General features: G+C 34.7%; 1 protein-coding gene across 1 annotated transcript; it reads left to right on the forward strand.

Annotated features, from left to right (window-relative positions):
- The first annotated feature begins 1,098 nt into the window (after positions 1-1,098).
- LOC149543806 (threonine--tRNA ligase, chloroplastic/mitochondrial 2-like) lies at positions 1,099-19,204 on the forward strand. The gene is made up of 4 exons (XM_089795842.1): positions 1,099-1,311; positions 18,345-18,653; positions 18,757-18,957; positions 19,040-19,204. The coding sequence occupies exons 1-4, from the start codon at positions 1,099-1,101 to the stop codon at positions 19,202-19,204; spliced, it is 888 nt and encodes a 295-aa protein (XP_089651968.1).
- The last annotated feature ends 7,811 nt before the right edge of the window (positions 19,205-27,015 follow it).

Genomic DNA, 27,015 nt, shown 5'->3' on the forward strand with positions numbered 1-27,015 from the left:
TGTCTCCTCAATTTGTGTTGAGAGTGAGAGATATCTTGATGCAATAAAATGCTTTTAAAACATTTAAACAAACTAAATATATACAAACTGACAATCTAACTAGTGCTTAGAGGGACTCTATCCATATTTTATTCATTTATTGGATGCATGAGCCCTCTACATGTCAAAAACAAAGAAGAAGTGAGAGAGAAAGTAGGAGGAGGCCATCAGTCGAAGTGGAAGTGCATGGAGGCATCAAAAATGGAAACTGGCCATTTACTAGGCATGTGTCAGAGTTAACTTGCCATCAGAATGCGCTCTCGATACATGGAAAGTGTTTATTTTGGAACTGGCAGTCAACTGTCAGTGTACCTCTAAATTGCAGAGCTGCAGAGCTCAAAAATGCAGAGCTGCAGACCTGTGTAGCTACAAAGCTCAAAAATGTGGAACTGCATAGCTATGGAGTTGCGCACCTCACACTAATACATTAGGGGTCAATTTGCGATGTTAATTTGCGACTGCAAGAAAAGGTAATGTTTTTTTGGCTTTTTTTTTTCAATTTTAGCTCGATGTCACTGCAATTGCGATGTTAGGCATCGCAATTGTGATGCCAGTGAGATATAAGAGAAAAAAAAAAAGCCAAAACCCTCATTTGAATGAAATCACGCGACACAAGGTTCTTCTAAAAGGAAAGGCACGCACATTGCAGGATAGCCTTTTGCATAACATTGGAAGTGTCGAAGGTACACTAATAACAAGATTTTTGTATTTGAAATAGATATTTATATTAGCTAACACCTTACAGGAATCACTAATAACAAGATTTTGTCTGGTTCAACGACACAACTATGGACATTCTATCAAGTTATCTTCGAATCAGGGCTTATTCAGTTCTCCTGAAATCCTTAATATTACTACTAACTATAACCATCTCCTACATATATGCTTAAATATTTCTAAATGTTTATTGATATCTTGTTGAGAAGGAGAATCTTGTTGCTGCAGAGGGCCTTTACCTTCACCTCCATTTCTCAAGGTAGTTCCTGGGTTGCCCTACTCTTCTAAGAAGGGGTGGGGTGGGGATTGGTTCACGGGTGGGGGTTGGGACAAGAGCCCTCCATGGATGTTGGCTATACGACTGGACCTGCTCCCTCCACCAACACTTCCTTTGACTCTGTATTTGGATTTGCAACTAGATCTACTGCATCTGAATCTACTCGATCCCGAGATCTGCATCAAAATATGTACCTGGGACCAAAATTGGATCGGCAAGGTGATAGTGGGGTTGTTGGAATAGGAAGAGAAGCCCTTCTAGGAATGGGATCTTTCACTGTATTTCCCACAAAAATAGAATTTAACACAACGAATAGACCAAGCAAAGAGTAAGAGAACGACTCATTCTCGGCAAAAACTAAAGAAAGTGACAGAAAACTGATTCACATTCATAGAAAGAGATATTTATTATACACAGAAAATCCTTTCAATAGGCATCAAATTGAATGTAAATCAAGTGAAAAGACAGCATCGTAATAGCATACTCTTCCATACAGATTTATTTTATAGAATGTAGGTATTGTAACAAGGAGATCAGTAGTGGTACAACTCCATTAGACTGGTGATATTGAAGCAGAATATTTCAAGATCTTATATATCACAAAGAACCATTTTTTAGATTTTTGTATGGATTTTAGTATGATTTTTATATTCTAGGTCAGGTATGATATTGTCCATAAAAGCTAGATTTAACTCATGATGGACTTATACCTTAATCATCTAGGCCCCCTTCCTTTGAGTTGAAGCACAAACCTCAGTTTCCTCTCCATTTTGGAACCTTACTATTATTTATTCTATGTAAGAAAATTGGCATTCCTCCTTCAATACATGCCTTTCAATAATTGTAAACTTCACAATTCTAAATGGCTAAGCGGCATTAACTACATTTTTTCTTTTGCCACATGTATTAAGCATTTTATATTTCTTATATGTACTAAACAACTATTAACCTATTCAAATTTAGTGTAATTATTGTATAAAGATATGCTTCTACTATTTAGTATAGTTTTTTAATAGCTTTCTCTTGATGTGGATATAGCTTCCTCTTAAATTTTTTATTTTACAATAGATAGCTTAGCTAAAAAATTAATACCAAAAGTTGCATTTATGAAAACCATATAGTGCTCTAATCTGTTCTTATATTAACATCAAGTAACATTCAAATTGTGCAATAGAAGGACCATTGAGTTGTTTATATACCTAGAAGTGTGGCATGACAAAATTCATTATGTTATATTTTTATGGACTAGTTAGGAATTGAACCTAAGATCTCCCATTTAGTAGTAAGAATATGAATTTGTGCAGCCTGCATGAAGAATCTCAAACTTGTCTGGCTCTTCCAATTTGTAATGCAGTGAGTTGATTTCAAAGAAAGCACTAGGCACTCCATTGGAAGAAGATAGTGTGCAAGCTAAGGTATGTCTCCAGTCATTCATTGGTCTCCATTACTAGGTATGTCTAAATTCAAGTATACTAAACAACTTTTTCTAGCAAACAATTTCTAAAAATAGGATAACTTGAAAGTGGTAGTGGTACAAGGAAATTTTGTAGAAAGTTGTCCCATAGTTGAGGGTATGACACTTGCAAAATGATTATTCATGCTCTATCACTCTAAGAAGAGAACAATTAATAAGAGTAGTGAGAAAGGGTAATTAAGATGGTAATGGCTATCCAACAAACTAAAACTTAAACATAATCTCTCTTAACGTTTTATCACTTTAAAAATAGCAAGTACCCTAAAAACCTGTTAAGTAAACAAGTACAACTCAGAGGTACTATGAAAAGAAGTGGCAAATGAAACATGAAAAGAAATATTCAAATTCAGAGAAAAGACACGGTGAACATGCTATCAGTATTACAATTCAAAATAATAATATGTACGATACAGGAAAACATCAATGCAAGAGAATGCACATAATTATATTCTACATCTAGGTTCTACATAATTATCTCTCGTTCACATGCATCCTACTTGATTATTTTACTTTGGCATATATGGAGCATGGTTCAAACTTCAAACAACTTGGAAAACTAGTGATTACATGCAGAAAAACTCAGTAATAGAAAAAGAAGTGGTTCTGACATTTTCCTTTAGAGCAGAATCAAACTCATAAATAGTTAGTTACTTATTTGTACTGTGGCTACAATCTCGATCAGCTGAGGAATGAGAAGAGATCAAGTATTTCAAAGATGGTACCCAATACAAAGAGATAAGATCTCATAACATCATTAGATGTATTCCAATGGTGCCTTTGGAGAAATGCACAATAGGATTTTACTTTCCATGAGGCAGGGCATTCAACATCATCATATTCGAATTTAGGAGTAGCAGCCCAAGAATTTCCCGCCCACACTTGTCAGTGCAACAAAATATATTAACTATTTGTTGGTAAACATCCTTCTATTTGGTGAATTAAAAACAACTTTCTGTTATACATAACAATTTTTTTGCTATCCAAGATTTTACTTGATGTTGTTTCTAGAAGAGATTGTATATGTTTTTTGAATCACAATGTTTCAGATCTCACTCTATGACAATCATATGGGATCTAGTTATGATCCTCTATATTCATATTAGAGGCTTTGATGTTGAAATTGGCTTAGCAAATAATCATGACGATGACCATAGGGTCTCTTGATAATTTGTTTGGTGACTAATCTATTTATGTTAAAGCAGGATGTATCAGCATTGACTGTAGCAGAAAAACAAGTTACATAGATAAAAACTTGCATTGTTGCACTTACAGCTGACATTTGACACTTGGAGTTGATATGCATGTTTCTTTGAGGTGGGTGATAACAAAGAGCTCATCAATTTTCACTGTGTTATCTTCTAGCTACAAGTCTACACCATTCTTCACTGTTTTTTATTTATACCTAATACAATTTTATTTTTCAAAATGTTTATCACTGCCACAGTTTTTGATAGTTGGATTCTTTGTATTAATGCCTATAAGGAGCCATTGGATATTGGAAGATAAAGGTTATAAATCTCAGGTAGTTTGTCTACGAGATTTCTTTTGGATTTGGCTGTGTTACATGAAATGTTGAAGTAAGATGCACTGATTTCAACCCATTTTGATTGATTTGTACAAATTCTTATAACCAGTTCCATATATTTAATTACATTTAGACACTATCTTTTAATGCTTTATTTTAGTGTGCTACATATTCGATTTCATATTTGTGATATATGATGAAAGTATTATAACATATGGAGGAACAGTCCATGAGTGGTGTGGCCAGTTGAAATGGTTTTAGTTTCAATTTTACACCATTTGATACAAATAATCAGTTTACCAATCGACCCCTAGGTTCATTCCATTTGCAGTAAAATCTTCATTACATAGAAAATGTTCACAAAATTTTTGTCAATGCTCACACATCTTCTTGGACTTACGCAAATCTATGTGAATCCTCACACATTTTCTTAGACTTATGCAAGAACTATGTTGCCCTGCAGCTCTTGTTAAATATGTTATCAACTTGACTTTTCTATTAAAGGCTCTCATGCTGAATTGAAAGCCAGGTAAAGAAAAAGATATTATACACTATTTTGTTGGTACCCTGTGCAGCACAACAAACTTGTTCTTACTATAAGAAAATTTTCTTTTCTTTTGTTTCATTGTAGATCTTCTACTTGCATAGAGGTCTCTCCCCATCATTGGACACACTTGATAACATTCAAGCTTTGGATCGCATACAGGAAGTGCATCTATACACATAAGTATAAACTTCTTCTTTTCCTGCAACACATATAACAACAATTTTAAGTGCTTGCAAGGTATATACTTATGAATAAATATTACATCCTGATTTAAATGTATGAAAACAATTTTCATTCCCTTTAAGCTTCATTCATCTCGAGGTGCAATTCACAAACTCAAGAATAGTGGCTTTTGTTCTTCAGGATACCTTTAGGGGAAGAGTATGTGAATGCACCCTTGTGTCTGGAGTCCAGTTTAGAGGAGATGGCTATTTACACTGCTAAGGTTTGTTGAATCTAATTCTGAATAACATTTCTTGCTATTGTTGAATCTAATCTAATGTATATTTTAACTAGACTTGTAACTTATATGTTTTCAAATTTTTATTAGGCCTTGTAGTTTGTATAATTTGATTGCTGGAGAGCTTCTACAGCTAAGCAAGAAGGCTGTTGCACGAGTTATAGCCACGCGCTCGGGTATGAAAATTGTTTTTTTTTATTCTAATGTATATTTTAACTAGACTTTTAGGTTATATGTTTTGAAATTGCTTTTAATGGCTTAATGTTGTAAGGTCTCTTGAAATAAGACCTTCAGGAGGTTGGTCAAATTTTTACAAATAATCTTAGGAATAATGTCAAAGAAAGTATTTTTAAAATATTAAAGTATTTAGCTAGGTCTAAGAAGATTTGTGTACTTTCGATAGTTTTTCTTAGTTTGTGAAAGTTGTAGACTGAGGTTTTCATAGCCCAATTTTTGCTTCCTGCAAAGAACGATCATGTCAAATAATATAAGTGAAGAACAAAATAGGGAGACAATCGCTAGATTGTGGTCTAACTTGAAAAGAAAAGGTGATGGAAAATGTTATTGTCCTTGCAATATTTGTAAGGGCTTAAACCGTAGAAGACTGCTAATCAAAACAGTTAAGAGACATTGTAGGGAGAATGGTCACATTGAAGGGGGGCATGACTATCATCTACTGGTAAGTCATTCATTATATCATTTTAACAATTTATATACATATGAAATCACTTGATGATGAGTTGATGATCATGGTTTATTTATGTTAATCAATTTTATATAGGTTGATCTTCCCAAGGAAGTACATGATATGAACCAAAACAATCTGAAGAATATGGTTTTCGAAGTGGAGGAACATGGAGGTGCAAATATCTAAGGTGAAGATAATGATCCCATGGAAGATGACGATCATGCACCAGAAAACACAATTGAAGAGGATGGTATAAATACATTGATCCATGACACATCTAGTCCAAGTGTATCTGATCATGATGATGATGATAGCCTCGATGTACCTCTACTTCAGAAGGCATACGAGCCCCTATACAAAGACTCCCAAACAACTCTTCTCTCTGTTGTATTGTTGTTGTTGAACTTGAAGGTTATGAATGGTTTATCCAACGTAACAATGTCACGTATGTTAAGGTATGTCATATATGTCTTTATAGTTAACAAAGGGTGAATAATGTACCACTAATATGGTTTATATTAACAACTTATATTTTTTGTTGTAGATTGATAGGCGAGTTTCTGTTACCATCATCAAATATTCTACCTCGCTCGTATCGAGACTTAACTGCTATTATGAAAGATATTGGAATGGAGTATGAAGCAATACATGCTTGTCCCAATGATCATATTATATATTATAAAGAACATGAATTTGCAACACAATGCCCTATATGTCATACGAGTAGATATCGAACAGATCGACTAACAAAAAAGGTGCCTCAAAAGGTTCTTCGTTACATCCCCATTATTCCACGGATGCGACAATTATTCAGGTGTAGTAGCTTGGCTCAATTTATGGATTATCATGCATGCAATAGAAGTCGAGATGACATTATTCGAATCCCTACGGATGGTTTGGCATTTATGCACATAGAGGAAAAGTGGCAACACTTCAAAGAAGAACCTCGTAATCTCAGGCTTTCGTTGGCAGCGGACGGTGTCAATCCATTTGGAGAGATGAGATTTGTTTACTCAGTGTGGCCTATTTTTGTTATCAACAATAACATTCCTCCATGGATGTCAATAAAGAGGGAGCACATTATGTTGGCAATGATTGTTCCAGGTATCTTATCATTTGATAGTTATTAATTTACACGTACTTACAAATCTTGCAGTAAAACGGTCACAATAACTATGTAATGTTACTGTTCATTCAAGTAGGTAAATATCAAGTAAAATATATGAATGTATATATTGAGCCTCTTATCAACAAGTTGGTGGAGTTATGGAACGATGTCACTATGTATGACGTGTCTAGACTAATACGACAAAGACAATTTCAATTCCATGCAATACTTGCATGGACAATACATGATGCCCCAGGGCTAACACATTTTTGTGGTATGTTATAGTGAATTTAAGTTGCGCACAATAATTCTAATTATAAAAATCAACATATTTAATAATCCAATTACATCATTATCCTGTAGGTATTCAAACAAAGGGAAAATTTGCATGTCCAGTTTGTGGTCCAAAGATGAAATCTCATCATTCAAAAAGTTTAGGAAAGCAGGTGTTTGATGAGTGTAGACACTTCCTCCATAGGAATCATAAGTATCAAAGTATGGAAAAACATCTTTTCAATAGGAAAGAAGAGACTACATCAAAGCCACGAAGAATGACACCTCACCTATGGAAGTTGGAATATAATAGAATTAATCGTCGAGGTAATGTCATTCCACCTAATGGTTTATGTTTGTAATTTATATATTTATATTGTGATTTTTGTTGACTAATTGTGTAATTGATGATCGTGAAGGTCGTCAAGGCAATACTGACAACCTTCCAAAGGGACTAAAAAGCTATTCTAGACAATTTAGTAGGTTGCCCTACTACGAGCACTTACAAATTGTGCATTTGTTTGATACTATGCATATTGGAAAGAACATAACACAGACAATGTGGAAAATATTGGATGGAAGGTGTGACAAGGAAAAAATTGTCAAAATTTGTAATGACATACATGAATCCAATCATGCATTGAAAAATTTCATTCACTCAAATAGCAACAGAGATCAGATTAATATAAGTGCCCTTCCATGTTTATTAACGGAGCAGCAAAGTGATGCCATAAAAGAAGTCATACGAAAAATTTGATTTCCCACAGGATTTTCTGCGAACATAAACAATCTCATATCAAAAAAAAGTGAATTTGGGCCAGGGCTCAAAACGCATGATTGGCATACTTTCATCAAGGTAAGTTATGTTCTTCTTTATTTACAATATATTCATAAACTACGTGAATTGTTCGTTATGTTATGTTAGAAAACAATGAAATGATTGGTTTATAATTACTGCAGTACATGCTTCCTCTATCTCTCCTAGAGCACTTCTACAATAACATCAAACAAGTGATATATGATCTTGGAAAATATATGAGGTAAGCAGTAATATCTGTTCAATTTGTTGTATATATTTATTATATTCGTGATTTTTTTTTCTTGCTATGTAATCTATTGTATATTATTTTGTAAAGTCTCATATCTATATATTTTTTATGACTTGAATCTCTTAATGTAGGTGGTTGTCATCTAAAGAAATCCATAAAGAATATATAAACTATTAGAAGAGAAGAATTCCTCATTTACTGTGTGAAATGCAAAAGTGTCTACCTCCAACTTTTTTCAATGCACAGGAACACTACCTTATACACATAGTTGAGGAGATTGAATTGTGTGGACCTGTACACACTAGGTCAATGTGGATGGTTGAGAGGCATTTAAAATCTTTTAAGGCTTTGTTTTGACAAAGAGCACATCCTAAGGGTTCTATGGTAGAGGGATATATGGTATACCAGACTATGGTGTACATTACTGAATATCTTCCTAAGTTTGCATCAAATATCCATGTGGATCGCATTTGTGATCTCGAGCCTTTTAAAAAATTAGAAGGGGAGTACTTGATGGGGAAAGGTACATTGAGGAAAGTGAGAGGTAATAAATTATAAGATGTTATTGTAATAAATTATCTCTTAATCTTCAAAATAAATCGGTTGTAAGTTGTCTATTTTTTTTTTGTACAGGTGCTCAAGAGTGGGATGCACTACATTTGTATATTGCAAACAATCTTGATTGGATGACGGTATGGATTGAACGATGTCAACATTTTGGTTGCACATTGACATGGGAAGGTGTATCTTCATTGGTTAAAGAAGCTCATCGTAATGGAGATTCCAATGTTACGCAAAGGGAAATAGATTCAGCACGTGGTTCAAGAGATTTCTAGGTACGTACAAATTTATTAATCACCCGTATGTTTATCAACTCACGATACAATAATTTTGATATGTTTCACATATTATTGCAAGTTAAACACCACAAGGCTATGTTCTATAATGGTCAAAAATTTTGCGTCAAAGTGTTGGATGACACGAAGAAAACTTGTGATTCAGGAATAACTGCAGTCTTTCAAGTGACTAATATTTCATCTAGAAATGACTTACATCCTCAAGATTTTTAAAATAGGTACTATGGCATTTTGGATGAGATAATTGAGTGTGACTTTAGTTCCTTCAAATTAGTACTCTTTTTTGTCAAATGGTACAGGCTATGACTTAATCCAAATGATCCTAATAGAACTATTATTGAACATGATAATGGATTTACAATGGTTAATACAAGGTTGTTTGAGCCAGTTGGGGATGAGCCTTGTGTTCTTCCAAGCCAATGTGAGCAGGTATTTTACTCAGAGGTTCCACATAAATCGGGTTGGTCATTTGTTGTTAGACATGAACCGAGAGGAAGGCCAATAAAGTATAATGTGATGGAAGAAGAAGATACCAAACAAGTAGAAGATGATGTAGATGGTGATCACGATCGACAGTTATTGGATGATGTTCCTGACACAAATTTTCATGAAGAAGAAGAAGAAGATGATGACGATGATGCTGTTACTGATGATGATGATGAAGATGATGTTGATGTTGATGATGATGTTGATGTTGATGATGATGTTGATGATGATGACGACGACGATGATGGTGAGGAGGATGATAATGACGACGATGATGATGATGACAAGGACGATGATGATGATGATGATGATGATGACGACGATGAGGATGATGATGATGGAATTTAGAGGTATGCCATCAATCCTTAATCTATTTAATATTCATTTCTTGATAGAAATATATTTGTCTTATATATATGGTTACATAGTTTATTCATTATCTATTTAAAAGCTACAAGTTTCAACTACAAATAGAATACTGCTAATATAAATTAACTATTAATCTAAATTAATTAAATAAAACTATTTAAAACACATATTTATGTGTGAATGTATTGAGCCTTATTTTCTTTCAAGTCAAAAGCATTTGTAAGTGTTTAGTTTAGAAAAGGGAATTCATTAAATATCTATAAAAGGGAGTTGTACCTAGAATAAAATTCATAGGGAAAACATAATATAAGTGCTTACCCAATTTGTTGGTTAATAATTCAAGTATCTCTAACATTTCATTTTAGAATAGGAATAACATTGTATCAGTATGTTGATTTACAGACTAAAACTAGAAAACTTATTTCAGTACATGTATCTGGATCTATGGGATTTACACGGTAAGTAAAAAGAAACTAGTAATCCATTTTAAAATTATTATAATGGGTTTTGGAAGAAATTACAGTTATCTTAATTAATATAAAATATCTAACTGAATTTCAAAATGTTATGCAAGTGACTTTAGTCTAGGTGTTTCCTCCACCTCCACACACATCAAACAACTTCAAATAGCATGTCCCCAAGGTGACTAAGCCCTCAACTCATCAGCTGATACAAAAACCTAGTTTTAGCCCTTCACTAGGCCTACTTCCCTAGTAGACTTATAATGTGAGCCTGATTTAAGTGTTTTATTATGTACCTTTTAATGTTTTTAATTTTTATGTGATGCTAATGATGGATTTGATTATGATTATGATGTGATTATGCTCACGATAATTGAATTACATTTGCAGGAAATTGAACCCCTTTCAAGAGCATCCCGCACAGTCTCATGGATCGACAGGTATAAGTCAATACTCCTTATAGATAGTCTATATAATACACTTATCAATAGTAAGATTGATTTCTTCTAAGATCTCTCCCATTTGCAGGTACTGGCGAATAGGTATTTGTCAGAAGTGTCTTCCTCGAGTGAGGGAAATATAAGAATAGAAGAGGAAAGTGAGACATGCAGTTTATCTAGAACAAGAAGATTAGCTAGATGTCAAAGGACTAGAAGGAAATTCAATAAATGCATGAAATTTTCCCTTGCTCAAGGGGGGTCATGTTCTTATGATGATGAGACGAAAGGCGACATCGAGGTGCCCTTGAGGTACCAACATCTACAGAAACATTGGGTACCCAAGGAACTTCCTCCAATAAACATTGATTTCTGTCTTAACAAGAGGATATATTGCATAGCACCATCATCACTACATGGTTTGGGCCTATTTTCTATGGACAGCATAAAGGTGTCTTACAACAAAGTTTCTGAATTGATGGAGTATGTTGGACCATGTTACGATTACAAAAGTTGGATGCATATTGTTAAATATAAAAAAAGTATGCGTAGGTATGCCCTCTCCACAAATTATATACAACAGCAAGACAATAATCAAAGTAAAAGTGTGGCTATATACATTGATGGAAGGCCAAAAGCAATAGAGAATATTGCGAGTTTTATAAATAGTACACGACCTGGGTCAACTATAAAGAAACCCAATTGCATATTTGAGGTGCATGAGGGAAATCATGTATTCATCTGTGCGATAAAATTAATACGTGTAGGGGAAGAGCTTCTTATTGATTACAATTTGAGCCGCATAGATACAAACTAGGCTACTATCATGGGGGTGGTACATACTATTAAACCAACTTCTAATCAATGACTCCAACATACCATTTAGTCAATAAATTTTTGGCTAACATTTTTATACTTCATCTTTGACACAGGGGCACAATATGGAGCAACCACCCAGAGGGGATGCTGACGATGCTCCCGGCTCATCTACACATGAGCAGGTAAAACTCATTTGTAATTGTGCAAACTAGATAGAAGCAAAATGTTTTTTTTTAATGTCGTTTTCTTTATTGTTTTGGAGTAATTTTGATAATACTAATACTATTGTTGTCACAGAGGGCTAGTGGTCGGAGGGAGGGAAAGGAACCTACAATCCCTCAACAGGCCCCCCCTGAGGAGGACCCTTTCTATATCGATTTAGCAGAGACCGATGACCCAATCGGTTCGATTAAAATTAATTTAAAGAAAATTAGCAAAGAAATTCTACGTTTGGCAACCATAAAGCCTATGACTCAACAAATAAAAGATAGGGCATCTGAATTGTTGCACACCTCTGAGTCCTTAAAAGTAAGTATTAATGAAATTTTTAATTATAACAAGAGTTCAATAATGGTTTTTATGTTATGCTCTTTTATGGAATTAATTAAAATATGGATGCGTTGTCTTTACAGAGTTTTTTGCTTGATTTCGAGCCTCGTTCCCATGATGAGGGTGCTGCAGGTGGTCCAGGTAGATCGCATGTTCCATTCCCCACTTCTGTTTTCCACTGAATATATATAGGAATGATCATAATCATTGACAATACATGCTCGAACAATCCTTTTTTTTAATGCTCTAACAATCTTGTCCATGCTAGTCCACGCGTTCTATATTTATGCATGCTCTAACAATTTTATTCTTCAGCTTCACATCAATTGAATCCTACGATGACGTCGCCTCCATCCAGGACAACCACAAATCTCTTTTCGACTGCTGAGTTAGCAACACGCAGCTTACATGCATGGATTGTTGCACCATCTCCTAGTACACAAATCGCTCTTTTTCTCTCTTATGACAGCAACAAACAGTTTCTTTTTTACAACTTTATAACATCAATTATCATTTGTTCTTTTATACTTCGATCGTGACAAAGACTTATGAAACTTATGAAACTTTTTGCAATAGGACCTGCAACATCATTTCCTGGATGTTCCTATGTTCCTAGTACGGGAACGGTGAAGGATGACACATTGATCGTCAGCGACGATGAAGGCATTCCATTAAAAGTAGCCAAAGTTCCAGGTACTTTAAAGTTATTATTATTCTATAGTGATATAATAGTAATTTAGTTTTTGATCACTCTTCATCGACTAATGATCCCATGATTGTTTTGTAGGGAATGATCTTTTTTGGAGAAGACTTGGTGATGAGTGTTTGCGAATATTTGGGCCCACCATGCATACCTGGTGGAACATCATATCCTAACTAAAACCCCAAACCACTATTTTGGTTTCATATCATTGCTATAATAGTTTTCCTTTTCGTCCATTTCTTGAACTATATTAAAGGTAGCTTCACTTCATTTATGAGTCTAACATGTTTTTTTTTTACTTAAAAGGTGGAATCACCAACGCAAACCATTGAAGGATGATCTTATAGAGAGCATGACCCAACTCTTTGGACCTCGTGCATTCGAGAGAAACAAGCTCCTTGAAAAAGCTGGTTTATGTTTGAATTATATTAGGGACCAGTATAGAAAAAATTTATGGCATAACCCCAGGTAAGAGCGTTCGCCCTATGTTCCTGAGACTGAGTGGTAGGCTCTGATTTTGGATGGAAAGTATAAAGCTGACAAGAAAAATAATATTACACTAGTGGAGAGTATAGCAAGGTATGTGATACTGTTGAGAATCTAATTATGTACTAATTAACCTCCATATTTATACTATCTAACATATTTCAAACTTTTCATAGATTGCCTGACACATCAAAGGCAACAAAGGCAAGACTAGAAAAGCACGGGACACACAAGCTCAGCTCTAGTGGTTTTTTGAAACTTCAAGCAAGAGTTGTAAGTATTAGTAAATGAAAAATTGTATCAAATTTTTTATATAATGTGAAGGGAAATGCTAAGACTCCCTTATTTAGCTCATCAATTATAAATAGGTCAATAGAATATAATAACAGTAGTGGATTTTCATATTCAATATAAAAAATTCAACAATTGAAGTCAAGACTCTGCAATCTAGATTAGTGAAGAAAACTTGTGATTCACTAATATGACATTATTTAAAATCTCACCCTTGACTGAATTTTCCTCCAATAGTTGAGAATAAAGGCAGTGATTGAAAGAATGAGGGAATGCAGCAGCACTTGCAGCCATTTTTATTTCCAAAGAGCTGAACTAACTCTTACCCAACTTAAGAATTTGGAGAAAATATGTTGGTACAAGCAAAGCATACAAACACGTAACATTTATATAGTAGATTGCTCCATCAAAACTACTCAATTTTTCTCCTATTATATTGTGATGGATATAGATGATTTGCTATTGATATTTTAACTACCCTCCATTGGCGTTGATGAAACAATGCAAGTAAAATTCACCATACCACGCAAAAATGCAGGGCTTAGAGTTCAAGAGATGCCTCACAGAAGACGATAAGAGAATTGGCTTCCAACAAGGCTATAGAGCTGTGGTTGAACGGCTACGAGCTAAAATTAGTGTGGAAGGTTCTAATACTGATGCATCTCAGCCACAAGTAAATAAGCTAAATGAAATTTATTTCAAATTGAATACTTTACCAATTAGTCTATTTGATGTTAAGTTCCAATATAAAGTGAGTATATCTGTTTTAAGCAAGTAATGATAACAATGCGTAGGATGTTGGAATACAGCCTGACAATCCTTCTACACAATCTGTGGATGTCGAAGGTTCGCATGATGTGCATCCCAGTGGTGGACGTATACATTTTCTATTAAATTTTTTATATGTAATTGCAATTGGTGTTTGGATTAACATAACATTTTGTAGAGGATTGAGGGGTCGATGTTCATGACCGTGTTGACGTTGAGTCCAGGCAAAATGATGTGGTTAGATCAGGTAAAGAGACACAGTTATGTTATTTAAAATAATTAAATACTTGTAACAATTATAATAAATTATTTTTAATTTAACTCTTTTGTTTGTTATTGCAGAGGACCCCCCTTTGCAACAGCATAGGAATTTGAGATCATCAAGAACAGAGAACAGAACAACTGATGAGGGGGGAATTGATGATGACACTGATGCTCCTCTTAGAGCTTACATAAAAAAAAGAAATAGAAAGAAAAAAAATGAAATGATTGTCAGTACATACCTTAATTGATAATGACTGTATTTTATGTCTCAATGAATTTAATTATGTGCTAAAGAATGTTCATGAATTATGTGTTAATGCAGAATATTGATGAATGTTGCATGTTAACGAATCTAATGTGTTAATGAATGTTATCATGTGATATTGATTGAATGTTATCATGTGATATTGATTGAATGTTACATTTTATTAATGGTTGAAAGAATGAATGAATGTTAGATGTTAACAGGGAATGTAGAGTGATGTTAGGGGGAGGGGGGTGGGGCCAAATGAGCTTCCACCTTCATGTGGTTAGCCCTATTTAGTAGATTATATTAAACTATTCTCGAAACAAAGTGAAGCTCAATAAGATACATGTTATTACCTTTTTTTAAAAAAATTGTGTGCTTTAGCCTTCATTTTTGAGCATGACATTAACCTTTAAAAAACTCCATGGTTAAGAACATTTGGGTTGGAGTGGTGCTTGGGTGGGTAACATCTCGAGAAAGCCCAACGCTTCACCTCCGTGAGCAAACCTAGATGCAATGAGTATTTAGTGTTCTATTCATTCTAATGAGAAAGAAGTTATTGTGAAACACTACTCATAAACATAGACCAATGAGTTTGACCAAAAACTACACAATTGAATCCTGATAGCAACATCACAACATTAAAAAAACTTATAACTTGTTAATGCACAAGAAAATTTTGTGTCAATAACAATAGTTTTTGGCTAGTTGAAAGTAATACTTATCAAAGTTGTTTGTACTTCCTCATGTAAGACATTTGATATTTACTTTATTGATACTAGAAGAAAATATAATGAACTCCTCCTTAGACCGTTGAAGATAATAATGCAACAAAACCAAATCTATAAAAATTAAGAAGAGTGTTGACATAAGAGAAAACAAGACGAGAAAAGAAACATAAGATATATACTCAAATAACCACCCTACCCCAAAACACACGAATTGGTGTTAATTCTCCATATAGGTTGTGATACACTCATAAACTCAAATGCTTCATAAGAGATCACCACTCTAATTTCTTATGAGTTCAAATACAATTTCCTTAAAAAAGCCAAATAAAATTGTCCATTCAATCTTCATCCAAGCCTTCAATATGTAGGCCAAAGAACCTACATTGATTTTCCAAAGCCATAAGCCAATACTTGGTTGAGATAGCTCAATTTACTTATGTGATCCAATGCTTCATAAGGGATCTATGTTTGATAAGTATGGTGTTTCATAGCATACGCCTAGTATTATGCTAGGAACATTGGTGCATGATGATGCAGTGGACTGAATTTTATGTTACAAAATTTGTTGTAGCTTAAGAGGGGAGACAACCAAATTTTAAGTTGAAGCTTCTGCAATTGTCAATTTTGAGATGACAAAATCTATTATAGGGAATTTAATGTTATTATGGTGAATCAAACAAAGAGGATGTTATTTTTCAAGAGTGGTTTTGAAAGATTTGATTAGAATATGATTGAAAGAATACAAATGGAAGTGCATGTATTTCCATTACTCATTTGTTTGAGGATCTGATAAATTGTACTAAATTGCTAGATAAGAGAAACATCCCCAAGATACTCATGAAAAACTATCCTTGTCCTTCAAAGAATCTTATCACAATGCTGAACCAGCATATTCTTACAAAAGAGGTTCAAACTTCCATTACATTCATAGGAAGTTGAGGGGTAATCACATAGGGTGGAGCCATTAGTAAATCTTACAGCTAAGGACTAATACAAATTTTAATGTTTCCAACCTTGGAGATGCATCTTAGTGAAAGGCTTATGATGCTCATAATTGTTCTTTTAACAATGTGATTTAGCAAATATGGTAGGTGATAGTTTCAGTTTCCCTGATGTCTTCTTTTAACTCTTAGGCAGTGTTTCTCTAAGCTTCTGGGACTGAGGGATGCAAGGAAATATTTTTGAGGATGAAAAATTTTTTCCAAAAGGTTATGGCTACTAAAGTAACTTCAAGAAACTAGGAGATGCTGAAATTTTGAAAAGTAAATACAATGTACTGAATTTGCAATGACCATCTTCCCACCTCTACCTTCTAGAGGCTTTAACTTTTAAAAGTTTTTCTTTAACAAATTAGCTATTTTTAGAACATTATGCAGAAAATGATGTAGGCTGTCTAGTTCTGAGAAAGATGGCATCCTTTCCGAGTCTCTGAGTCTTGAGGATGTCTGGAACATCAGGAACATCTTCCACTCCCTAGGTAATGCAATATGCATTCCCATAGAACACTGCATTAAGGTTGTCTTTTGGATGACAACTCTTTCTTCTGTGGGGTACTTGATGTCATGGTTATATGTTGGGAAGATTGTTCCATTGGTAAAATTTTGTTGTTCTTGATGCACTTCCAGAGATTCATAAATATGTAAAAAGGAATTGACTTACAAAAAACTTCATGATAGATGAGAAATCAATACAAGATTGTATGTAAGGATTTCATGTCATACCCACCCCATGATTAATCTGTTTCAAATAATGTATCAATATGGGGCAAAGGTATCATGGTTACATGAAGTATATAATACTTAAATTGGCAAATGGATATTAAGTAAAGCTCTTGAAGAATTGACTATTTCATAAACAACATATCATTGTCACTGATTATACAGAATTGATAAAGAATCTCCTATTGAGTTTGAGATTCAAATCACATGTTTTAGAAAATAACAAATATTTCACTGTCAGTAAATTGAATGCTTTTGTGATGTCTGGCAACTCGTTCGACAATTATTATGTTTGATGGGCATGATGAATTGTCTCTTCTACAAAGCTTCGTATATGAATTCGTTTTTCATGGAATAGATTTAATTTTAATCAAATAACCCATATTTAATAAAGAGCCAAAGAACAGTATTGGTAATAGAATAAAAAATTCTATGTCACATAGATCTTTCATGGGAGTTATACTTTATATGCAGAAATCTATAGTTTTTATGACCGTTTTAAAAATAATTGTCTATAATACTATATTGAGGAACACATGCTTGATAACTTATTCTGCCCCATTTTCAAGGCATGAAGTATTTAACATTCAAAGATGTTGAAAAAGAGTTGATACTACTCCCTAAATTAATCTTTAACAAGCAAGAGAAACCATGTTTACTATAGATTTTAAGCTAATCATTTAGAAATATCTTAAGAGGCATTCGGAGCATTTTTCACAGGCGAGAATAGAGAATATTAGACACTAAATCATTATTTTGAATTTGACCCCACTTTATTTTGGCCTTTCTTCATTTTCTCTTTTAGTATCAATTTTAATCATTTCTACAAGGAGACAAGGCTTGTTCTGTTATACATCTATGTGAATACCAATTTAAAACCAATAAAATGAATCTATCTTCAATCTAGTAGGTGTTAGGGGCTGCAGTTTCAAGATTTGTTTGAAATTTACAAGTCAATCTATCTCTTTTATATTGCTTAAGAGTTTCATTGTTTTTCACAGGATTATGCACATATCTTCTGTTTGCCTAGTCAGATCAAGGAAGAAATAAGATTTGTTCTAGATCTTAAAGAAGTAATATTGTCTCAATTTGATTTTAAGAGCTATGAAGTCAACTTATCAACAAAGCCTGAGAAAGCAGTGGGTAGTGATGATATTTGGGAGAAAGCGACTTCTGCTTTGAAAGACGCTCTTCAAGACAAGGGTTGGGATTATTCTATTGATGAAGGAGGAGGTGCATTTTATGGTCCAAAGATTGATCTTAAGATTGAAGATGCCCTTGGAAGAAAGTGGCAATGCTCAACAATTCAGGTAAACATATTTGGCCTATACTCATGAATTTTAATTAGTATAATCTTGGGGAGTTGACTTTGATTTTTCTAATTGAAATAATATTGTGGACATCTGTATGCAGGTGGATTTTAATTTTCCTGAGCGGTTTGATTTATTCTATGTTGATTCGAACTCAGAGAAACATAGGCCAATAATGATTCACAGAGCTATCCTAGGATCTCTTGAACGCTTCTTTGGCATATTAATAGAGAATTACACTGGTGATTTTCTCTTGTGGTTGTCTCCAGTACAAGCCTGTCTTTTACCTGTAACAGACACCCAGGTCTGTAGATTGATTGCATGTTCATATTTTGTTTTTCCTACAAAGGGTTTCAGGTTGACTGATTAATATAGGAATTCAACAGGTACCGTACTGTCAGAAAGTGCTGGAAATGATGAGGAAAAAAAATATTAGAGCAAAAATATCACATGGTGAGCGTCAGAGATATAGTTATTCCAGTGGTTTAGAAGTTCTCCATCATTATTTCAGGCATGTGATTCTATTATTCCTGGGAAATGATCTGTTGTGATACTAGATCTCTGATTTATTGTCTCTGATTTGCTGTCTTGATCAAGATATTTTTCGAAAAAAAGGTTGATCAGGATTTTCCCAATTTTTTCCAGAATTTTGGCTCACATTTTGTCAATAATTTTTTTCCCCTTAGCATTAGCTAGTAAGGAGGAAAATCAAACTTGTTGACTTCTTGCCTCCAAATCTGACAAGAACTCCACAAGCTCTTCATCTAAAAACACAATGATTCTTTTCAAATGCAAATACATCACTAGAAATTCATTTTGTTTGGCCCGTCACAATAAGCACAACATTTCTCCTTTCCATGTCACTGTTTGTGATTGCTATTACATCACCATTGCCTATATAAGCTAAGTAGAAATGGATCAACTGAGAGAACTTTATTATGAATTTAGCTTTCAAATTGCACAACACTGGTTCTTCTGAATCATAAAAGATGGTAAACAAAACTTGTAAATCCTAATGAGCATTTTGTGCCTCCTTGAGGTACTCAAATATATGAGCAAAATTACCACAAACTGTCAAAAAGCTATGCAGATCTTTCACACAATTTTCATTTCAAAAATAGAAGTAACATCATTTTTGTAGCTTCCTGTGTCATTTGTAGGCAAATCATCTTAGTGAATACTGTAAAAAACAAACAAAAACAAGTTTTTATACCCTATGCAGAAATCGCAACTACTTAGGGTATAGTCCCATGAAGAGAGGGGAGCCACTTAAACTCCTAAGAATTTTAGGAGACTCATAAATCAGCTGGTCCCATGGCTTTTATAGGGCAAATTGTACTAAAAACAAATTGGTTGAAATTTTTTGGGACATTAGCAGTCTCATAATTCTATGGCACCAATTAATGCTAAAATAATTAATTGAGAGTCTTTGTAATGGTTGATGTATTTGATGTGGAACAACTGAACCAAATTAGGAGTTAAAACAAAGCTAGACTTTTTCATTAAGAACTACAACCCCCTCATGGATCATACATCATAGCAGTCAGCCTTACTGGCTCATCGAACAAGTGTTTCTTTGTTGCTTGGCATTTACCTTTTGTAGTTTTTGATTGATTTTGAGGGTTTGACTTAGAAGTTAAATACATTCTAGTTCTGAGCTAATGCAATGTATTTCTTTGCCCTTATGCATAATTTTGAAATACTGCATATCATAAATACATGTTTGATATTTTTTTATGAAAACACACCCATCCTCCAAAAAAAATATCATCGTAACACCATCATAACTTTCACACATGACAATTTTTTTCCCATTATTTACAAACATTTCAATGTAGTAAACATATAATTATTGCACTATATCTTGCACACTTTTCTTGTAGAATATATAACTATTGCAGGTTACATAAAAAGACTTTATCAAGATAAATCTGGTTGAGATCCCGCGCAACCCTTCTAGAAAAATATTTGAAGTATAGTTCATTAAACCCATCTTTTTATTAGAGTTCGCATTTAAAGAAGGGAGCATGATAGATTGGCCTGAAACAATCCTCGCACTAAGACCAAGCACGGACCCTCGCCCTCTTGGCCCCAACTAGCAAGCACATAGGACATCAAGCAAGAGGCGGCCTACCTAGTGGAGTGTTGGTATCTACCCTCCCTATTCATGCCCCATCTAAATTTATTTCACAGCATCCAATCACCATACAATTGGAATCAGGGAGCTTGTGGCGGCGATGGCAGTTGGCGTCACCACCACAGTGGCCCCGCCATATTGCTAACCACAGATGTCGCAATTGCGACGTACGCACGCGCATTTAAAATCCTAAGGCACCTATGTTGAATCTTGCAATTAATAGCTGCATAAGATGAGGAACCTATTCCACTTCATGTGTCCAACCTCTGTATCTTCAAGCTTTTTCTTCTCTCCAATTGCCCTATCCTTCCTGGCAAGGAACCAAGTGATCCAGATGATCAAATGTTTGAAACTTTTTCATTTTTTTTTTTTTTTTTTTTTTTTGCAAATTTTTTCTAGGCTTTTTTGGAGGTCTTCTGCTCAAAATTTCAAGTTGAAACTTTCATCAATCCCTTAAATTGGGAAATCAAAGGCTCATTATTTTAGGGACTGAAATTAGATTTTCGGTTCTTCTTTCTAATGGTGTAAATGGTTCTAAATTTCGAGGTTCGAGTCAAAAGTTATGACCCTAACAAGTTGAGAATACCTTTTTTACCTACAAAAAGAAGCAAATATTAGTCTAGAGAAATTAAAATGCTTAATTAAGACACACCCTAATGACATTAGAATAAAAAAAACACTAAAAACTAGTTATGTGATGCATTGTGGCATGCACGACATGGAGAGCGTATGAAGTGTGCGCGTGGTACAGTTTGGCACGCACATGTTTGAAATGCACGCAGTGCCTTTTCACACATGTGGTGTGTGTAGCTGAGCATACAATGTGTTATGGCATGCATGGCCCTTTCCAATGCACGTGGGGCCTTTTGACACGCATGGCCCTTTGGAGCACACGCGCAGCCTTTGGCACTCGAGCGCATGCACTAACCTTGGTGGCACGCGTGTGGCCTTTGGTGCACGTAGCGCTCGAGCGACACCCAACCTTTGGTGGTGGTCAGGCACATGCACTGCCTAAGGGTGGCATGCACAAGGCCCTTGCAGTACTCGAGTGCATGCGCTGCCCTCGGTGGCGGGCACGGCCCTTTGTGGCATGCGCGTTTGATGATGATTTTTTTTTTTTTTTTACTCTAAAATTCTAACTCTAAATAAAATTTCTTCTCCTAACTCTCGAAATGTGAGTTTAGGAGTCAAAAAAAAGTAGGGGGTCCCCATTCCTAGTGAGGAATGGAACATGTGTTGTGGACACCACAACAAGTCCTAGAAACAAAATCCTACCAGGTGGTGAAAACCTATAAATAGGTGTTATGTGAGACCCTTTCACTTATGTCTATTAGCATCTCTCTTTGCACTCTGAGATGTTCATCTTACATCACTTTACCTTTCCTAGCTTAGAACTTACTCTTATCTATATCTAGGGGGCCCAAACTATTTAAGCTTATCAGGGTCTCTTAGTTGCATTAAGGTTTCTTTGGAAGACTTATCAAATACTTATCAAATACTTTTTCAAATACTTTTTCCAAACTAGGATGTTGTGATATTTCTCATTGGAAGACTTTAAGTCTTAAGAAAGAAGTTTAGGTGACTTTTACACACACACTTAAATTATAAATTGGTTGACATATCTTTCTTTGTGTGTTGTTTATGATTTTGTTGAATATTCCCTTTCTAATATTCTCTCAAGGATGTCATGAGTTAAAGGACTCAAGACATGGGGCATGGTTTTCTTTCATTTCTATCTGTAGGTGTACTTTGTTAAATGTTAGGTATCTTGAGAAATTTTCTTGGCCCACTTGACACTAAGGATATTCAAAGTTATGTCCTTGTCTATTGTTTGCAAATGCATGCTTATGGCCATCTTGACATTTTGTGTCTTGATGTGAGCATAACCCTTCTACACTAAACCAAGGGAATATAAATGTATCATCATCTTGACCTTTATTTCTTTGATGCATAGGTTGGGTTCCTACAAATGTATCCTATATAGCTCATATTCATATCCTCATAGTTATACTAGTGATGATTATATGATCTTCCAATGTCCCTAGTAAGGCTTGATGATAAAAAAAATATATAACCCTTGAAATTACACCTTTGCATACTAGCTTACATTTTAGAGTTTCATTTTAGCTTAGTTTTTGGTGTGTTGAAAGAGTCTTCTTAATATTTTATGGATGTATTAATAAATTACATCCATATCCTTGGTTCTTCTCAACCATGTCTTTAACTCCTTTTGATCTTTCTATCTCACCACTTGTCTTCTTTTCCTTTCATCACACAAGGTTAATTTTTTCATCATATCTAATTTATCCAAGTGCTAAATTTTTTAATCATGAATCCATATCATAACATAGAGCTGATCATATGATAGATATATCACCACATCTATAAGCATAAGATGAGCATACATATCAACAGCACCTGGAAACTTAAACACAAGTTCTAAAACATAGAGATACATCCATCACATAAGCATGAAATGAGACAAATACCAAATGCTAAACTCAAAATCCAAAATCTCGTGTGTGTGTGTGTTGCATATGCCATAAAATATCAAGTATACATCCAACATGGGTGTAAAATATGGTTCAATGTCTCAAAGTGATACATCAAAATTTCACAATGGCATGGAGCCCTATGAATAGATCTATATCTAGCTCCCTCTCTCTTGGTTTGGATGTTGTTGAGGAGGAGGTGGCTAGGTCCTATCTAGTGGTTGTGTTGATTTGTCTAACCTACCTACCCTCTTTGAGTAGTGTGGCACATGTCACTTAAAGGGAATTACTACTATGTATACACCAAAGTAATACATTTTTCTAGACCTCTGCCTCTCTACACCATGTTGTGCTCTAGCTAGATCTTCCCATAGTACCCTCTCTCTCTCTCCTAAACCTTATATGTATCATCTACCAACTATTGATCTCTTACAGTAATAGTAATATAGGCTTGCTGGATCTCTACCTCAATAATCAATTAATCCCATTCATCCTCTTCACCAACTGATGTAGGATACTCCTATCTTAGACCTTTGTCCCACTCTCTATCCACTCTAGGATATCTAAAAAGACTCTCCTCCTCCTCTCACTCCTCCACTCTTGTCCTCCTCTAGGATCTAATGCTCACACAGCTACTCAATGTACCTCTTGACTTGTTGGGCTTGTTCCTCCCTCTCCCTCCTCTCCCTCCATCTCCTTTATCATCTTTTTCATCCCCCTCTCTTCCACTATCTATAGAACAAGATTTTGTATGCAAAGAACATTAACCAATAAAGTAAACATTCATAAACCAAAAACTAAATTCACATATATGCTTAGACAAAGAAAGCAAACAAGAAGTGCAAACCTCACAAGAAAAAAACACTCCATGCTTTCTGGATTCTGTAGATGTGTCCTTTTGCTGTGGATGTATGCTCAAGATGCTCAAAAGCTGCTTCAATGGGGATGGGTAATGGCAAATTGGTAGCTTTGTGAGCTCTCAATTTGGCATTATAAGGGTAAGATTGCTGGCTTTGGTTCTCAAAATAGCATGGTAACTTTAGCTCAAAGATTGTTGATGAAATGGCTTGGGATGGGATTCAATTTATAGGCTAAGGGGTAGAGGGATGGAGGGCTTAGATGCAAGGATGGATGAAGGCTTAAGGAGGGCTAGGATGCACTCAAAGGAGAGCACATGGATTGTGCTTGTTTAGCACTAATGGGAAGGTGACACTTGTCACAAGGAGGATGAGTGTGAGAGGGTAGGGTAAAGGGTTGGTTAAAGGCATGATGAGTGGGGTTGAGTATGTAAGAGGGATGTAAGAGGAATGAGTGTGGAAGAGGGAAGAGTGTGGAAGATGGGTGTAAGAGTCATGAGTGGGCTTATAAGAGTCTTTATGTTTTGTAAGAGCACTCATGACTTAGTGGTTGGGTTTTTTGAGGGGAGACTTTGGTTTGGATTAGGAAAGTCTTAAACTTGTTTAAGGAATGTGACAACATTAGGGGGTGGATTAGGCTTGTGTTTAGGATTAGATTAGGGATGTTAGAGATGTGCAAGTGGATGGCATTAATGAGGTTGGGTGAGTTAGTGGCTAAGCTTGGTTAGTATGGGTGGATCGGGTGGATTAGGCTAAATGGAGGATTAGAGATAGGTTAGGGGTTTTTGAATTTGAGGATTTCATTTATCAAATAGATTTATTTAATAAATGGGGATTTTTGGAATTAGATAGAAGAATAGGATTTAATTGATAAATAATAGATTATTTGATTTATCAATTAGGACTATAGATGATTAATTAAATTAATCAACTAGGGATGGCAAAGGATTAATTAAATAAGAATTTAATTAATGATGCCTTTAGAGATGGCTAAATTAGATTACCAAAGCAGTGTAATCAAATTTAGGTGTCTACACTATCAACATGTACTACATTAGGGACTATGAATATCGAGAATGGTCATCTTTTCATCACCCTCATATAATTAGGAGAATCTCCTATATACATCATTATTAGGAGGATATCACATGTCACCCACTATAACTCATGTATCTCTTGTAAAAATACAAAATAACTGAGCATTGATAGCCACCCACTCTTTGCCTCCACCCAAATTATGCCCATACTTGGTTGATGGAAAACTACTCCATGATCCTAGAGTGTTTACCCAAGAATGGCCTATTATAGAATATGTAGTCCACCTCCTCTCATGCCTCAACCCATTCCTCACACCTGATGTATGGCCTCCACTCAAATGAGGTCAAGTCATCCAATATCTATCAGTAATATGCAGTGTCTCCACTATGTGGCTAAGTTATGAAGTCATAATATCTATAGATATAAGGTTATCTATAGATATAGGCTCATCCCCTCTCTCATTTTTATACTCTAGGATGCAACATAGCAATATGGTCCCAAGACCATATCTATGTTAGGATGGCCTTGCACACCCAACTCTTTTCCTCCTAAAGACAATATCATGAAGCTCATGATACATGTTTACTAGGATAGTAGGACCCCAAGCCATGTGTTATGATCTCCCTACTAGATCCATCACCAATTTTCCCCAGTCACATGGGAAGCTCTTCTAGCTTCTATATGTGATAAAGGCCTACCCGATCAAGGAGAAAACTATACATGCAACTGGCTAATGAGGCCAATTAAAATCCTATTTGGTTCATTTTTTTATGGCTAGGACTTGGAAACTTTGCAATTTTTTGATGGACTTATTTAGGCTACCTATATTTATAGACCTATATGTGTGTCTGCACTTTGACATTTCTAAGATTGAATCAATATGTTGTACATATATGTTATATAGTTATATGGAATGAAATATTGGATATTTCTATCTTGCATTGATTGGGTAGTTCTTCCTCTAGCCATATGATAAGAGCAAAGCTAATATAATAAAAACTTGTTATGAATTTTATCATGGATATGTATTGTGATTATTGCATGCGCACTCTAATCCTTTGTAGGGAAATGAAAATTTAGAAAGGGAAGAAGAAATCAGCATCAAAAGACAAAGTGTTGATAAGAAGTTGGTTGACTTCTTTGAGTTTATAATGATTCCATGACTTTTTAGTTATCAATAGTTACTATTGTGGGCTAAGTCAAGGAGGTTATCAATCATTATGGAGTAGATCTAGAAGCCATGAACTCTTGAATTCATGCACAACTAAATACAACCTTCTCCTATATTAAATGATGTTGTTTTGAATCTTCAATATTTTCATAACCCTAGCATTGGATGATCCTAGGTTTAGGGAGTTCTATTTTATGTTGATGTTATAAATAAGCTAGAGTTTATATTCCTGAGTTAGTTAGTTTTGTATGGAATTCTATTGTAACCCAACAGTGACAAGTACAATCATGTTGTTATGATATGTACTTGTGTTTTACTCATGAATGAAATGATATTAATAGTTCTTAATCTCTGAGTTGATATGCATTCATTCTTCTATGGGGCCGACACAAGAGCTGAACTTAGTTCATACCTAGGTAGGAATCAATCTTAAATTTCAATGGAATAGAATTATTTTAGAACTTTGTTGCTCCTCCTATAGCCATATGGTAAAATAATTGTTGGATGTTTCCTACAACATAATAAAATAGTTTAGTTTCATCTTTGTAGCATTATTTCTTAGTGATAGGTTAGACTATTATTTCATTTCATAGATTATTATTTCCTTAAGCAATTATGTTGCATAGTTGTAATTACATTTAAAATGGGTTAGAGAATATACTTTGCG

The sequence above is a fragment of the Cupressus sempervirens genome, chromosome 8, assembly GCF_028749045.1.
Source record: "Cupressus sempervirens isolate cs-2001-9-10 chromosome 8, ASM2874904v1, whole genome shotgun sequence".
NCBI lineage: Eukaryota > Viridiplantae > Streptophyta > Pinopsida > Cupressales > Cupressaceae > Cupressus > Cupressus sempervirens.